This window comes from Helianthus annuus, chromosome 15 (genome assembly GCF_002127325.2).
Source record: "Helianthus annuus cultivar XRQ/B chromosome 15, HanXRQr2.0-SUNRISE, whole genome shotgun sequence".
In the NCBI taxonomy this organism is placed as follows: Eukaryota; Viridiplantae; Streptophyta; class Magnoliopsida; order Asterales; family Asteraceae; genus Helianthus; species Helianthus annuus.
In genome coordinates, this window is record NC_035447.2 from 22,439,555 (window position 1) to 22,456,844 (window position 17,290).

Below are 17,290 nucleotides of genomic sequence, written 5' to 3' on the forward strand. Positions count from 1 at the left end.
TTGTGGCCCATAAGGGTTAGGAGGTGTTGAACTGTCTGAGACCGACCGTCTAGCCGGTTCAAAGAGGTTCCTCCGGTTCTGCTGGTGTTCGTCACTCTCCGTGGTAGATGGAGCTCGTGCATTCGAAGGTCCAGCTTCATTATTATTGGGGGCGGTGATTGGTCCCTTGCCTCTTCCTCTTCTCCTGAAGAATCTTGGCGGCATTTTGTTCGTCCCTGAGCAATATGGCATGAGATAACAAAACAAAATATATGTAAAAATAAAGGACAATGTAATTAAAGTGGAATTTGTCCTATGTTGTAGGTCTAGACTCGAAGTTTAGAATTGTGCAATTGTGTAACTGAGATTAAACACAAAAGGCTAGTGTTTAATTCACTCAGTGTTGGCTCTGATACCAACCTGTCACACCCCGATTTCCACGTGTCACCAGTGGGCCCGGTGGGGGAGTATCGTGACGTGGTTGGCAACGTAATAGTCAAACAACACAATATTTAATATGCACAGCGGAAGCAATTTTAAAAGATGTAATACAACCGAATTTAATTATTGTAATATCAAGTATCACAACGTTCGATTGTTTATCCATAGACGGATCGAAATAAAATATGAGACAATAGTTCAACAGACTTCAGGCATCCTAAGCTTGCGAAACTTTTTATTGATGCTAAGGAGACAATCCAGCCAATTTCGTTTAGTTCCTGCATTCAGTCTTTTTGGGAAAAATACATCAGTTTACACTGGTAAATACAATCAACCGACTCATTTTGGAAAATGATTGAAAATTTGTTTGGATGCACGTGGCATAAACATTTTTATTTTAACTTGGGAGAATTATTTAATATTATAATCTTGTGAACGAATTACATGTTACTTGTGCATTCAGTAGCCCGGATCTTGTCCGGGTTAAAGATTAATAGACACACCACATCATAGAGTTATACACTGACAGGTGTACGCCTACACCCCGTGCTCAGGTCGTGGCCATCTCGTAAGATGATGCCAAGGATATCCGGGACATGGTCATTAACCCCCCCCCCCAAAGACTTTAAGTAATCAAGACTGTTTAAACGAGCCGATCAAATTATTCAACTACCCACTTAACTGTGGAGATTTGATGTTCGATCAAGCGGTATGCTATATACCGTAACCCAAGCCCGTATAGGGAAAATAAGTTAAAAGTATTTACCTGAGTAAGTATTAATCACAATAAGCAAAATGCACGTAGCTTTTACTGGTCCTCCTTATCTGGAACGAAGGTTTATAATAACCTATTAGAATCCTAACGGGTCTTTTATTAAGCTTAAGCTTAGACCAGCTAGTTTCAAGATACGGTTCGTACGCACGATTAAGCGAAGACTGGATAGAATGTGATTTAGACCCGACAAGTTTGAAGACTTGCTTAATATGGGTTTATTATTCACATTCTGGATTTTGAGATAAAACCGTTAAGGTTTGACCCGTTTCGGTTAATTTATGTAAACTTGTTACATAAACCGAACCGTACGCGTAATAAACGTGACGGGTAGTCATGAGAGCTATATACAGGTTTCCTAAGTTAATTATGTCTCAAATATGTTGTGACATCGGTAAGGTGTCTTTCATTATGCCCGAAACGTGTTTAAACACAAACTAGGCCCCGTAGGGGTAGTTTGGTCATTTTAAAGGTTGTAAAAAGGTTTAAGTGTTTAACTGAGTTACAGGTCTGATTTAATCAGTAAATATACTCCAATTAATGAGTTGTAACAGTAAGATAAAGCATATGTGTGAAATTTATCATTTTTAACCAAACTATGCCCCGTAGGGGTATTTTGGTAATTTCACATAAGCCGAAAAGCTCAAAACTGAAGTCTGAGTTTATCCACCTTTGCTTACTGTTAAAATATTATAATTTGCCTCTTATATCAGTAGGTATCAACCCGGGTATGTCTAATATGATTTTAAAACATACTATGCGTTAAAAACGCTAATTAAGGCGATTAAAGACCATTTCCGGGTTCGATACTTAAATCTGATATTTTTATATTTCCAGAAGGCTTAAAAGAATTTATTTATCATATGTGATCAGTAGCAAAAGGTTTGGAGTCGTTTAGATATGTAAATCTCATTTTATGGCCCGTAAGGGCAAAACCGACATTCACCGAATTAAGCCTACGACTATGAGTTATGCTCAACCTAAAATTAATTAAAAATCTTTAAAAATCCCAAAATAATATATTACATCAGTGGGTAAAAGATTTGATACCAAAAAGTATGTTTAACTAGGCTATACGCTAATTACGTCATTTTATTAGCATAAAGCATTCATTTTGCGATAATGAGCATAACTCTTAATCTACAAGTCAAACTGATGTCAAACTTTGCATACAAGTCTATATATCAGTAACTAAGGTTTCTACACTTTTAGATTTTCACAAATCACGTTTTAAGGTAATAAGGGCATAACGGTCAACATATGAGCAATTAACGGAAACATGCATATTAATTGGATAACTAATGAACCAAGGTGTATAATTACAGAGGGTTGTTCTAACATGTAACCTAGTCCAATTAAAGCTTTGAGGCATTTCTAAAATATGCCTAAACGGGTCAGAACTGAAAGTCAAAGTGAAAGTCAAACTATGTGACTTTCGGTTCCGAACCGGGTCTAAACAGGAAATTTTCGGGTTGAACATGTTTAGACATGTCCTTACAATAATTACCAAGTTATATTAATGATAAAACAGGTTATACGTGTTCTACATTGCTAATCATGCATAAATCGCATTTTAAGCTTCCTGTTGACTTTTTAATTATACGTTTGACCCGACTTTTGACCTAGTTAGAGTGGTGATCAGGGGGAACCCTCTTAAGGGTTTATCACCCACATAAATACCATCTTATATCTACTTTTGATTCGAGAATTGACTGAGCCATTATTGACTAATCTCGAAGTCAAACCGTAATTACGACGATTTGACTTTTAGCTAAATAACTAGGCTAAAATCAATTTAGAAAGGTTAAGACAACTTACAAGGGTCTAATGGATGATTAGGAAGGCCTGGAGAGTGCTCTTGTGCTCCACACTTGATCAGAAAATGTTGAGGAATGGATTGATCAAAGTGTTGCACTTTGGGAGCCTTATATAGTGATCCAAGACACCACAACATGTTGACAAATAAGTCTAGGACTAACCACAACATTCCCATTGGTGTCCTACATGTTTAGGGGTTGTCTAGGGGCCAAGGGAGATGAGGAAAAATCGGATAAAATTCAAAATTCGCGTTTAAACAGCAAAACAACAATTTTCTGTCGCTGGCACCCCCTTACGGACCGTAAGGGGGTGGCTTACGGTCCGTAAGCTTACGGTCAGCAGCCCAACCCTTTGATCTTTGGTGCTTTGAAAGGGTATTCTCTTGTTTCGAATATGGGACACGTTTTTTACCAGATTGGGGCCTCTAAAATGTGCCTCAATAGTTACATACACTACCCTTATACTATGCTTGCTTGGATCCATCTTAAAAGTACTGAAAATTAAGGGTTACCGTAGGAATTCCTTCGTAGGGGACCACCAATTGATTCACGAATCATTCATTGCTAATATTCACTGAACTTGAACATACACTAGATGTTTTTAATACGTTTTGAGTCTTGGGATTTATAACGAGGTCGTTCAGAGGTGAAATAGTTAACATAACGACACTTTTAAATCCTGTCAACCATCCTTAATAAATCCGAGTTTATAACGCTTTTCGTTTTACACGACACGTGTCGTCATTTTATTTAACACGAATTTTCGAGGTGTTACACATCATTTCCGCGTTTGTTTTGCTCGGCCGTCCACCAGTCTAGAGCTCGGGACTGGAAGACGCCGGTTGCGTTTAGGGTACGAAGATTTTCTGGACAGCCGCTTTGGCGCAGAGTGACTTCGATGGAATCAAACCATTGAAACATAGCTGTTGGGCCATCTTCTCTGGTGAATTCCTTTGGTCCGCATGCCTTGAACTGTTTGAAGCTAAAAACAGTCTTGGTAGCATCTTTGGGAGCTTCAGTTCTCGACTCCTCAGATGATTTGCTGACGTTTTCATAGACATCGCTCACAGCTTTTGCTACTTGTTTGACGATGATAGCAGCAAGACGTCTGTCTCTCTTTTCTTGGCGAGTAAATGGGGTTCGGTGTCCAGATGACGACATGGTCTGCAACAGACATCGCCGTAGGTCTCAGACACATCAAAATCGAATCTCACCTCACACGCCTACTACTCACTAAAGCTTAGGAACACGTCGAAACACGTATCACATAAACGCATAGACACATAACCACAGTTTCACGTAATCACAAAAGCACATAAGCATGTAAGCACGTAGGGCACAGAAGCACGGAAACACAGAGACACAGAAACACATACGTATTCAATCACAGTGGCAGATACTATCACGTCATCCTCCTATCAACACACAGAAGCCCATACAATATCCTGACGGCCTCAAAGTTTGCGGGTATTCGAATATAGCGATCGAGTAGTATAGTATAGTATAAGCGTACAACATAATGTCGTTTAGATTGTAGCGACCTGTTAGCGTTTGGAGATAGGAGAACAATGCGGGTTGTGTGTGTTGATCGAAGTGAGAGCAAAAATCGAGTAAATATCAAAATTAAACACATAAACAGTCAACTCATATAAATACATAAACGAGTCATCAGAGTCAGCAGTTGCGGGCTCAGAATCGAAACACATAAAAATCGAGAAATAGATTGTCTGTGGCTATTAGACATTGACTATCCAAAGCGTTTCGACTATTCTCAAAAACTTGTCATCACATTTCGACTTTCGGAATCGGCCTCTGCCTCGATTCTTGGGCATTCGGCGCGCATCCCTTGAGCCATACTTGTGAGTTCAGGTCGTTGGAGTCCGTCGAGGCTTTGGTGAGAGTTTTGGTAAAATCTATGGGCGAGTCGTCAAGGTTAGGGTTTCACCCCTGTCTTGACAAATTCCCTTTGATTTTAGTAAAATAGAGGAGATTATTCATCAAAATATGGATTTCACCCCTGATTTGGTATAATCCTCCCGTTGAACAAGCGTTCGTTATTGAAAAGAATGAAGAAATCATTGATAAGTTGATAAAACAGCATTGATCAGGCAATTTAGTCGAGAGTTTGCGGTTTTCACACCTAATCTTGGCTAAACTGCTTTCTCATTTTTGAAAATTCGAGTGCGGTGATGGTGTAGTGTAGGCGAGAAATAGCAGGATATATAGCACTTAAGCTTGGTCTGTTGGTTCCTAACTATAGTCTAGGTCTCTAAGACATCGACCCGGACTAGGTCGAGTCTTGCCTAATTCCATATAGTTATGGCTCTGATACCAATCTGTGACACCCCAACCGATGGCGGAATCATCGGGGCATGGCACTGAGCGAAACAGATTGTCCAGAAGTTTCCATAACAATTATCATACCATTGAATTTAAATTAATACGTCCCATACCGTATCTCAAATAGCAATTAAATTATTACAGACAAAATCCAGGCAAATATTCTGTTCCGACAACTCAGATTTTTAAATACAGCATTTGTTTATCTGCTTCTAGAGACCCATAATTTGACCACTACAGACAACTATTTGTTGGGCTCTAGAGCTTTACTCTAGCCTCGCTTTCCTAGCAGGTAAGCATCTTAAACACCTGTCACATACGTTAAAATAATGTCAATACATAAAATGTAAAGATGAGCATACAAGTTTGATATAGCATATAGAGTTCGAAATAGTTTACGCATAACCAGCACGTACATAGAGGAAAATAAGTTAATTATCGACATGGATCTATCGATACCAATGACTGCGGGTTGACTGCCCGAGGCAGTTCGCAATACATGATTACCACCGTAATCCATGCAAGTAATTGTCCTTAACAACCCCCGTGTGGACGGGTGCTGAGTCCAAACTATAGTACTATCGTCGTTAAGGCAGGCAGACAGCGTTCCACGTGTAAACATAAGAACAAGCATTCATTTAGTCACGTAATACATGCGGTAACGGTTAGCATTTAAAGTAATTGAGTAGTGTGTTCGATTGTGATTTAGAATAAGTAACGTATGCAACACCCAAAAGTGCTAAAGCAAAAAGGGTTCGAGTATACTCACAACGATTGATGGATTGAAGGGAGCACTTGAGAGTAGGGTTAGCCTGAATAGTTTGATAGCATAACGATAAGCAATGCGTAAAACGGAAAACAAGTGTTGGAGGGTCGGATAGCTGGTCGATCGGACGATAGTCCGATCGGATGGCTGACCGTTCGGCTGACAGTCCGTTTGGACACCTGTCCGGTCGGTCGGTAGGCCGATCGGATGGCTGTTCGAGTGGATTGTTTCTTCCTTTGAGAAGGATGCGTTTGTGTATGATGGTTTGACTTTTGAAGTTTTCGTTGTAGCATTTGAAAACATTAAAGTATCTTTACCTTTCAGGTTGTGCGATCGGACGGTTGTTCGATCGGCCGGCAGCCCGATGGGTTAGGTACTTCTAGCAAGACAAGTTCTCAGCAGGGTGTCACCTGATCGGACGGCTGTTCGATCGGGTGGCACTCCTAGTGCATTGAACACGTTGAAAATCGACTAAGTGTTGAAGTATAGTATCTCATGATCCGAAGAGTAATCCGATCAGACGGTAGTCCGATCGAACAGCTGTTCGTTCAATACTAGTCTTCAAAAATTGATTAAGTGTAGGGCCATGTGTTAGCCGATCGTTCAGCATCCTGACCTGGTCAGCCTGTTCGTCTAACACTTGGCTGTTCTGATTGCTTTGTCGTTATATCAAGGCGTTTTGACAACGAGTCGAACCATAGAACCCTCGTTCTTACTTGTTCCTCCTGATCGGACAGGAATCACCCAAATCCGGCCGGTGAACTGTTTGGAACGGAGTTTAACATTTAACCCAAAATCGGTGAACCTCATGGATAGAATCCAGATCTTGAGTCATGCAACCACCGGAGTGATTTGTAAGTCAGCACAAGCTCCGTTTCTATCGGTTTTGAAGGCATTGAGTGTAAAAGAGTTGAAAGAAAGTTGGAAAAACCATCTTTCAATCCTTTTCACCGTGTAAATGTTTAGATCCATGAAAGATCTTTGTTTGTTTATGTGGAAATCGGCTAGATCCAAGTTATTCTTGGTGGATTGAGGCCAAAACATGAAGTTCTTCAAGAACACCATGATGACATCATCCTAGAACACTTGAATCTTGATGATTTCACGGTTAGAAATCAAGATTTGAAAGATAGAAAGGTGTAGGAGTGCGTGTAGATCAAGAAAGTACAAGATTTAGGATGAAATCTTACCGGAATCGGAAGGAATCTGAAAAAAAAGAGGGGAGCACGAGCTGGTCGGACAGAGGTTTCCAAAAGTAGAAAGTTTGAGAGTGACAAGGGGTATTTATAGGATGCCATAAGAGGAAAGGGCTGGCCGATCGGTCGGTCAGCATGATCGGACAGCCTGTCCGATCGGACAGCAGTCCGATCGGCTGGCTGTTCGATCGGCTAGTAGCCTACTCGATCAGTCGCCTAATTCGAGTATTCGATGCGACGATTTTTGATATTTCGATTTCGATTCAGGACGATGCGAGTACGATAGAGTTTACTATTCAAATTACCTTTAATCCCAACCACTATATCTAGCATACAATCATCTATATCTCACGCTATCTCTTCTCCACCAATTATCATGATTCGATTTCGATTGAGTTTCGATTGCGATTCGATTGCTCACCACATATAAGATAAATAAACATGCACAAGTAACACATAAGGCACACACACACGTATATTAACACCAAAATTCGCGTATGTCGAGTCTCGAGTTCGCTGATGATTAGATTAGTTCGATTACTGATTAATTGACTTTATCGCATTGTTACTTCCTATTATTCATAGTCGTAAAGCGGTTCGCATTGATAAATAAACTTCGATTAATTCGATTGTACTTTAACACTCCACATAATACAACTAACGTAATCATAAAATAGACTAACTACGGTCAAAGAAGTCAATCTTGACTTTGACTTTGACTTTCGAAAACACGGGGTGTTACATCAAGAATCATGGATTGAGTCGACGGCTGACGCATCAAAGGCAAAAAGGCGGCTGATGCGTCGCGCTGACTCCTCCTAGTGGCTTGGCTGACTCTTCCTAGTGGCCGATGCGTCGGGCTGACTCCTCCTAGTGGCTTGGCTGACTCCTCGTTTTGGCTTGGTTGACTCCTCGTTGTGGCTTGGCTGACTCCTCGTTGTGACTTGGCTGACTACTCACTGTGGCTCCGCTGACCCCCTCGTTTTGGCTAGGCTGATTCCTCAAATTTTATTTTCTTTTTAACTTTATTTAGTTTAGATATCTTATTATTTTGTCGAGTCTGTAAATACACAACCTTGTTATTTGGTTCTTTAAAAAACGGTTTTTCAATGGTGACTTGAGATGCATCAGCTTATTTTTATTAATTTTTTAAAGCTAATCACAAAACTAAAAAGTTAATATCAAAAGTAGTCGTTGAAAGAACTTGATCCAAACAACCAAGAGAGAAAATCAATACCTGCAATTTTTAAAGCTTAGAAAAACGTCATGTGGAAATAGAAGTATAAGTGATTTTTCATTTACGTTGAAAAACAAAACGTCTATTTTTTTGCTCATGTTTGAAGAATACGATTACTTTTGATATTAACTTTTTAATTTTAATAAACTGATGCATCTTAAGCCACCATTGGAAAACCGTTTTTTTAAAAACCAAACAATAAGGTTGTGTATTTATAGACTCGACAAAATAATAAGATATCTAAATTAAATAGAATTAAAAAGAAATGTGGAAAAGAAAATAAAATTTGAGGAGTCAGACTAGCCAAATGAGGGGTCAGCGGAGCTAAAACGAGGAGTCAGCCAAGCCACTAGGAGGAGTTAGCCAAACCACTAGGAGGAGTCAGCCCGACGCACCAGCCACTAGGAGTAGTCAGCCGAGCCACTTGGAGGAGTCAACCCGACGCATCAGCCACCTTTTGCCTTTGATGCGTCAGTCGTCGACTCAATCCATGATTCTTGACACGTGTTAGCACCACCTTAACGCGTACAATAGGTGACATATCCACGCATCCCATGCTTAAGGCGCAATTCCAAAGACACATGAGGATGAAATTTTGATAAATCATATTGGTAAAACAAATAAACAATATTTTGATAATTTCCCCTGTAACAAATATGGAATACACGTCAACGTGATCACATGTAAAACTAACAAGACGAATTCATCCATGCATTTTAGCTAAAAACATGGGAGGGGAATCAACTTAGCCATGTGCCCTTTCACCTTTCTGTTACGATCCCAAATCATTATACTTGTTGCGATCCCGTCACTTTCTTACAAAAGTAATTTATAAATATAAAGATATATCAATAAGTTATTTAATATAGAAACATTTTCCTGATGTGAGTAGAATGTTTATTTCACCCACGGATTATTCGCTGACGGCATCCATATGCATGATGACGTGTCCGTAGCTTACACGGCAAGGCGTCGGTCAACACACTCACTCTTCCTTCCTCCGGTCATCTCCCTGACCACCGTCACTGCCACCGACGACAACAACTCCGGAGAGTCATTCGTATAATCAGAAGTTATTATGAGGTTATAGTCTAACGGTGGCAGTTACCTCTACAGTGTTCCGTACACAGACACTCAAAAATGCAAGTAACTACTGTACTACTAACTGTAACAAGATCCAAACAGATGCAATTCAAATTTGAATAATATCTAACAATCTTCTAACTAGTACATGACATGAATTTTGCATTTAATATTCATTTTTCATCGTCTTCACGGCTTCAGTTGAATCCACTCGAACCGACCTTCCAATGGAGTATCCTTTACAATATCGTAATTATACCTGCAAGTAATGTCATATGTTTCAGCTAATTGCTGTTGTTTGATAATTGTAAATTGTAAAACAGATTGAATATTTGATAATCGATTGATCAACTTACTTGTCCTTGAAACGTTTTTGACGTTCTTTCTCAGCAGACACAAAGAATTCTTCGATTTCAGCTGCCGGAACTGTACGGCGAGAACTGGTAACCGTTGCTGGATTTGCTGTAATCATTTCCGGCGAGACTGATTCTTTTCTGTACGGATGAAACTTCAATTTGATGTTATTCTGTAAATCAAAACCTATATTGTTATAATTAGAGAGAGAAGAACAGATAATTAACGATTAGCGAAATTCCGATCGAATTGATACCTCTGAATCGGTGAATTGAAGTTTTTTCGAATGATTGAAGCTAAGGCAACCGGCGGCAACACACGGACGACGACTATCCTTTTCCGTCGTGATTTGAATTAACGTTGGCGTTGGCGACTTCTCTCCGGGATGTTTATCCACCGCCGTAGCTCCGGTCCTCGGCAATGTACGGCGAGAACTGATAACCGACGACGGAATTTCTGTAGTTATCTCCGGTGAGACTGATCCAGCCTTAATCTCGTTTCTAGGTTTTCTGTACGGATGAAACTTCAGTTTGACACTTTCCTGCAAATCAAAACGTAAATTATTATAATCAGAGAGAGAAGAAACTTCAATTTAACCCTTCTAGGTTTTCTGTACCTCCAGATCGGTGAATTGAAGTTTTTCCGTCGTATTATGAAGTAGCGTTGACGTCTGTGACTTCTCTCCGGCAGCGTCCTCCACCGCCGTAGCTCCGGTCATCATTCACTTCTCGTTGGCAACTGTGATTTAAATTCACACGAACATGATGATATGTAATCAGCTGAAAGTGAAAATGATGAGGCGTTAGTTACGTTAGATCCTGAAATAGAATAATATCTTGTTGTATGATTTTCTGTTGTTGAGTTTGAACGAGAGTGGAGGTGATGATGACGATGAGGCTGATGGCAGAAATACCGTTTGAAAGGTTGTTATTGGGTGTGGGTGTGGTCCTCACTTTCTCTCTCTAATCTGTTGTTGCAACGGTGTAACGGGAGTTTTGACGGCACCGTTACAGTTGCAACTCATTTTCTTTCGTGGTTTGGTGTTTAACGCATGTACTAATTGTTGAACTGGATGGTATTAGACCGGCTACGGAATACATGTTGATTAGGGGCGGATCTACAGCCACGCCACCGAGGAAGTTTCCAGAAACCTGTTTGGTTTGTAATTTATGATGTAAAGTCCTAAAGAAAATAGTAAAGGAACCTGTAAATATTTTGTAGAGGAACCCGTTAAGAAATGCCTAGCACAATTTTAAAGCGCTTTCTATATGTTAATGAGGTACCGAGTTCGACTCCCCGGTAAGGGAGTTTTTTAACTTTTTTCTCGTTGAAACATTACCCTGATTAAAATGGCCCGATTACAATTGGTTATAGGGTTGTTTAGATAAGGTTCTTCTCTTTGGTAAATATAACAACTTTTGGAAATGCTTCAACTTCATGATTTTCAAAGAAACTAACTGAACACAGTAAATTTAAAAAAACACATAATCCAAAAGTAAGAAGTGAAGTGTCGAAGTTAACCAAATAACATACACCAAGATCACAAAAAGCAGAAAAAGTCAAAGATGAATTGTTAAACTCTATGAGCCAAAATACAACCAATTATTCATAACAAAATCTGCAGTTTTGAACAGATCCGAACGAATTCTGCTTTTATTTTTCACGTATGGAGCACTGAGTTACTTAGCCTACGATCTGAAGAAGAAGGTAGGCTGCACGCGGCTAGAAAGGCTACGTCCCATGCGTCAGTTTGTGGATCGCGGTCTCACACACTAATAGTGCTATGTAGAAGAGTAGGGACTAAGGAAATTATCTCTAAGGAAAGTTCTCTTCTTCCAAACGAGCTATTTAGAAAAAAAAAAATCAATCTTAAAATATTTTATTTTCTTTTGTATCTTTCGATACGGGATCAAGTCATAACTACTTTCCACCACTCGATGTCCAGCCCAACTTATTTATATTAAGTGTTTTTAAATTTATCACGACGATGTTCTTTTTTCATTTTTGTATTGTATTTTCGTTATGTGATGAACCTTACCTGACTCGAACCATCGACCAAGCCCGAATTTTTTTTATATTTGGACATATGAAATTGGAACATTTATAAAAGTGAACCCCTTGAAAAAAATCATGAATCCGCCACTCATGTTGATAAATCTCATTCTCATACTTTATCATGTACGCAATCATAAATATGTCGGATAACCGTTACTCATTACCTGATGTATGCAGCAGGGGTGTACATGGGTCGGTTTTGACCTAAAATCATAACAATAACCGCGATGTCGGTTAATGCATAACCATAACCATAACCGATCGGTTATGGTAGTTATGGTTATTCGGTTTTGATGGTTTTAGCGGGTCGGTTATGGGTGGTTAATCGTGTATTTAGCTTAGCTAAAAATAGCTTAATTTTTTAACATGGAATAAATTGTTATCGCATATTTGTATATATTAATATATTACATAGTATAAAAAGTACATATAATCTATACTATTAATACCAATTATTATCGAATATTGAAATAAAGTGATATAATACATTTCATAAATTCAAATAAACATCCAACCAAGACCACAAAACGATATGAAAAACCTATAAATACTAAAAATCTTCAATAAACAACATCAAATATTAAAAATATGGTGAAATGTCATAAATCCTACAAAAATTTATTACATATCGGTTCGGTTCGGTTATGGTGGGTATGGAAAAAATGATAACCATAACCGACCCGCTACTTTCGGTTTTCAAAAAACCCATTAACCGACCCACCGGTTTTTTTTTTGGTTCGGTTTTTTCGGTTCAGTTTTATCGGTTAATTCGGTTATGGTTTGATTAATGCGGTTTTTTGCACACCCCTAGTATGCAGCTTTCAAGCCAAGAAGAGAGGTCAAAAAAGGCCAAGTAACATTATATGCATTCACATTGTATTCTGTATTCGTATTCATATAATCACACTAAAAATCAGGTTTTTTTCTTTTTTTTCAATTATATAATATTTTTGTACCGTTATTATTAATTTTCTCTCTCATTTACTCGCAACCACCTTTAAAAATCTATACTATATTATAATGCATGAGGGAGGGGTAGTTTAAGATACCCAAAAAATAAGAACTTTCCTCCCTTTATTTGTAGAAAGACCCTTAAAATAAGGGTAGTTTGGTCTTTTAAATATTTTTTAGTCCCTCATCTTATTACATTTAAATCCCTTTGTTTTAACAAAATTATGGATAATTAGTTGCATTTTCCCCCTCCACAACAAACTTATTATTATTTTACGTATTTCTGTCGTATCTTATAAACTATAATGTTTTAAAAAAAATCCAAAGCTACCGTGACAACCTACTCATTTTTGTCGACGTTTTGATAGTTGTCTTGGTCATTATTGTTGTGCGGATTAAAATGTACAAGTAGATGATGCATTAATATACAAGTGATTAAAGCAATGTGTCATATCACATTTTAAATGATCAAAACTCTCTATTTTGTTATCATTATTATCAATTTAATAATAATGTTTTGTAACATGATTCCCCGAAAATATGGCAAAACAAGTGGGGAATAATTTCCATATGCTTTTGCCCGATTTAATAAAAGAATAAAAACATAAGAAAATAACTTAAAGTTCGATCATAAAATCTAGGGGTGAGCAAAAGGAAAAACCCGACCCGACCCGACCATTACCCGACCCGACCCGAGAACCGATCAAACATAAAATACAGAACCAATTCACTACCCTAAATATAGGGTCGGTTCGGTCCATAGGTCCAAGTCGGGTTTCACCATGAAAAGAACCGAGACCCGACCCGACCCTATTTTATATGAAAAATTGGAACCGATCTAAATACCTAGGTACTTGGGTTCGGGTCGGGTTAGGTATATTTTCGGTTCGGTTCTTGTTTATTTTCTGTCCGGACCTAAACTTGCTCACCCCTAATAAAATCTATATACAAATCCTCACCACTAATTACATTTTACTTTATTCATTTAAATAATAGTTACACTTTTACCCTATTTTAAGCCAACTACTTCCACGATTGTTAAATGGTCATAGCTTTTCATACATTAACACCTTTTAAAAAAATTACATTATAAAAACGAGCATTTTATTCTTTGTAGTTTGAGTATAATATTGCTATTTTTATAATTTGAAAAAATTGACATGTTACGTGATTAACAATATATAGGGGTAAGCTATAACTGAACCGTTGACCGAATCCAAACAAAAAAACAAGCAAAACCAAATCAAAATCAATCAAAAACTGAATTAACTTAAAATCGGTTATTAGTTTTTTTTTGTACCCTTAGTTAACTGAAATTAACCAAACCGAAACTGAACCGTCCATATATTTTTAGATTTTATACCTTCATTTCATATTCTTTTAAGCAAAAATTTAGCTAAAGTTTTGTTTTGAGTATTAACCAAAATTTACTGAAACGAACTAAAAACCGATAATTTAACTAAATAAAGAAAACCAATTAACCAAATTTCTTGGATTTAGTTTTCAAATTTCAAAATTCCCAAATAAACTGAACGAACCGAAAATCTACGATTTAACCAAATAAACCAAACCAATTAATCAATATTCTCGGATTCGGTTTTCAAATTTCAAAATTCCCATATTCAAATAGTTAGCCAAAGCAGATTCACTGTGCACTTACTCTTCTACACTTCATTCTCTCTCCCTCTCAATTCCTTTACATGCTCAACCAGCAACAACCGCATCAGCAACAGTTCCCTGGTGAAGTGTTTTGTTTTGAAATCATTCATGCCAACATACAAAGAGAGAGAGGGAGAGAGAGAATGGGGGAGAATAGTGATGGTGGTACATCTAGGGTTACCTCGACACTGGTGGTGACCAGATCTGGCGACGTCTTCGGCAACATCAATGGTGGAAGAAGTTTTAGGGTTTACGGTCAAATCAAATTAGGAGAATAAAATATAGGGTTTGCATATTATTTGAATCCCTGTAGAAACTCCAGTTAAATCGAATTTGAATAAAAGGTTTGGTGTATATTCATCTGATGGTGCTACTCATGGTATAGGTTAATGAATTCTGCCGTTATTTTTCTACACTTCGTTCAATTAGAGACATTCACGCTTCAGGAACAAAGATGAACAGATGGATGTTTAATCTTGAAAATTGAAAATAGGGTTTCATTTTAACCCTACAATAATTCAACTTTCTTTGCAGGTTCCTTTTCATGTTTTTTGGTGGTATAATGATGGTATGTTGAGCAAAAAGCATATGTGGTTGGACAAGTGGCACTATATTTATCAGAGCTTGATGAAACACGAAGTGAAGAAGGATACTTCAGTTATATCCACTATTGCATCTAGCACTATAGATGCAAAAAGCAACATGAGTGAGGAAATTGAGAATCCATCAACTTTCCTGTTGGCTGTATGTCAGGATTTTTAGACTTTAAGTCAGTTTACTAAAATATGGTGCTAATTAAGGTATTGTGTTTCAGGTAAAAGCTAGCGTGGAAACTCAAGTTGATTTCGTTAAGTCACTTGCAGCTTCCTTTACAGACATACAAGATTATTGGCCTTTCTGTCACACCCCTATTTTCCACGTGTCACCGGTGGGCCCGGTGGGGGTTCCGTGACGTAGTTGATATCGTCATAGTCAAACATACAATAATCAAATGCACAACGGAAGCAAAAGAAAGATTTATTTCAACTTAAATTATTGTAATATTCAAGTATCACAAAATGTCGAAATAGATCCACAGGCAGATTCAAACAAAAAGGAAACTTCATTTCAACAGACTTCATGCATCCTAAGCTTGCGAGACTTCTATGGATGCTTAAGGAGTGACCAGCCTATTACGCGTAGTACCTGCACTTAGCCTTTTTGGAAAATACGTCAGTTTACACTGGTAAATACAATTTAACTGACTCATTTTGAAAATGTTTAAAATTGATTTAAATGCCCGTGGCATAAAACTTTTTATAACTTGGGATAATTATTTGCTTAATAATCTTGTAAAAGAATTACATGTTCGTTATGCGTTCAGTGGCCCGGGTCGTGCCGGGTTAAAGTTCAATAGACACACCACTTAATATAATTCCGTCGCAAGACTTCTCTCGGCCGACGATTATACAATAATGAAATGCATAACGGGTGTACGCCTACACCCGTGTACTAAGGTCGTGGCCATTCTTTGAATGATGCCAAGGATATCCGGGACATGGTCATTAAACCCCCAAAGGCGTTAAGCAAACAAAACAGCATTTTTAAACGGGTTAATTTGACAACACTTAGCCATCAACTGGTTAAGGTCAATTCCCCGACCAAGCGGTATCTTATATACCGTACCCCAAGTCCGTATAGGGAAAATAAGTTAAACGTATTTACCTGAGCAAAGTATAAGTCAAAAACAGCGAATGCACGTAGCTTTTACTGGGCTCCTAGATCTGGAAATTAAGGTTTTAATAACCTATTAGAATTCTAACGGGTCTTAAGCTTAGACCGGTTATTTATAAAGGAAGATTACGGTTTTAAACGCACAATAAGGCGAAGACCGTTTTAGAATGTGGTTTTGACCCAACAAGCTTGCATGCTTGTTTAATATGGGTAACATAACAACATTCTGGATTTTGAGACCGAAAAGATATGGTTTGACACGTTTCGGCTAAAATGGCCAAACTAGTCACATAAGCCGATCCGAACGCGTATAGTGCGTAACGAGTAACCATAAGAGTCAAATACAAGTTTCTGAAGTCAATATGCTTAAAATATGTTGTGATATCAGAATGATACCTTCCATTATGCCCCAAATGATTTTAAACCAAAGCTATGCCTCATAAGGGCGTTTTGGTCATTTTATAAGGTGTAAAAGGGTTAAAATAATAACCTGAGTTACAGGTCTGAATAAATTAGTAAATATGCTTAATTTACTAAGTTATAACAGTAGGGTATCAAATTTATGTGAAATTTATTATCTTTAACCTTACTATGCACCGTAGGGGCATTTTGGTAATTTCACATGTGCCTAAAAGGTCAATTCTGGAATTCTGAGTTCAAAACATTTGCCTACTATTTAGAATATAAAATTTCACTAATTATATCAGTAGGTTCAATCCTTTAAGCTTAATAAGGTTCTAGTGCATACTTATGCGTTAAAAATGCTTAAAAAGGCGATTTGGAGCCATTTCCGGGTTTTCTGTAAAAAGCTGATATTTTTAATATTCCAGAAGGCTCAAAATATTTTATTTATCATAACAAATCAGTAGAAATTGGTTTGAGGTCAAAAGGATTTGTAAAACTCATTTTATGGCTAAAAAGGGCAAA

The 17,290-nt window shown here is 37.9% G+C and overlaps 1 protein-coding gene across 1 annotated transcript; it reads right to left on the minus strand.

Annotated features, from left to right (window-relative positions):
* Positions 1–9,685: 9,685 nt before the first annotated feature.
* On the minus strand, positions 9,686–11,036 carry LOC110911109 (cyclin-dependent kinase inhibitor 7). The gene is made up of 4 exons (XM_022155687.2): positions 10,602–11,036; positions 10,242–10,526; positions 9,988–10,157; positions 9,686–9,890 (listed from the first exon to the last, which is right to left on the minus strand). Exons 1-4 carry the CDS (start codon positions 10,704–10,706, stop codon positions 9,821–9,823), a joined length of 630 nt encoding a protein of 209 aa, XP_022011379.1. The 5' UTR covers positions 10,707–11,036; the 3' UTR covers positions 9,686–9,820.
* Between the last annotated feature and the right edge of the window lie 6,254 nt (positions 11,037–17,290).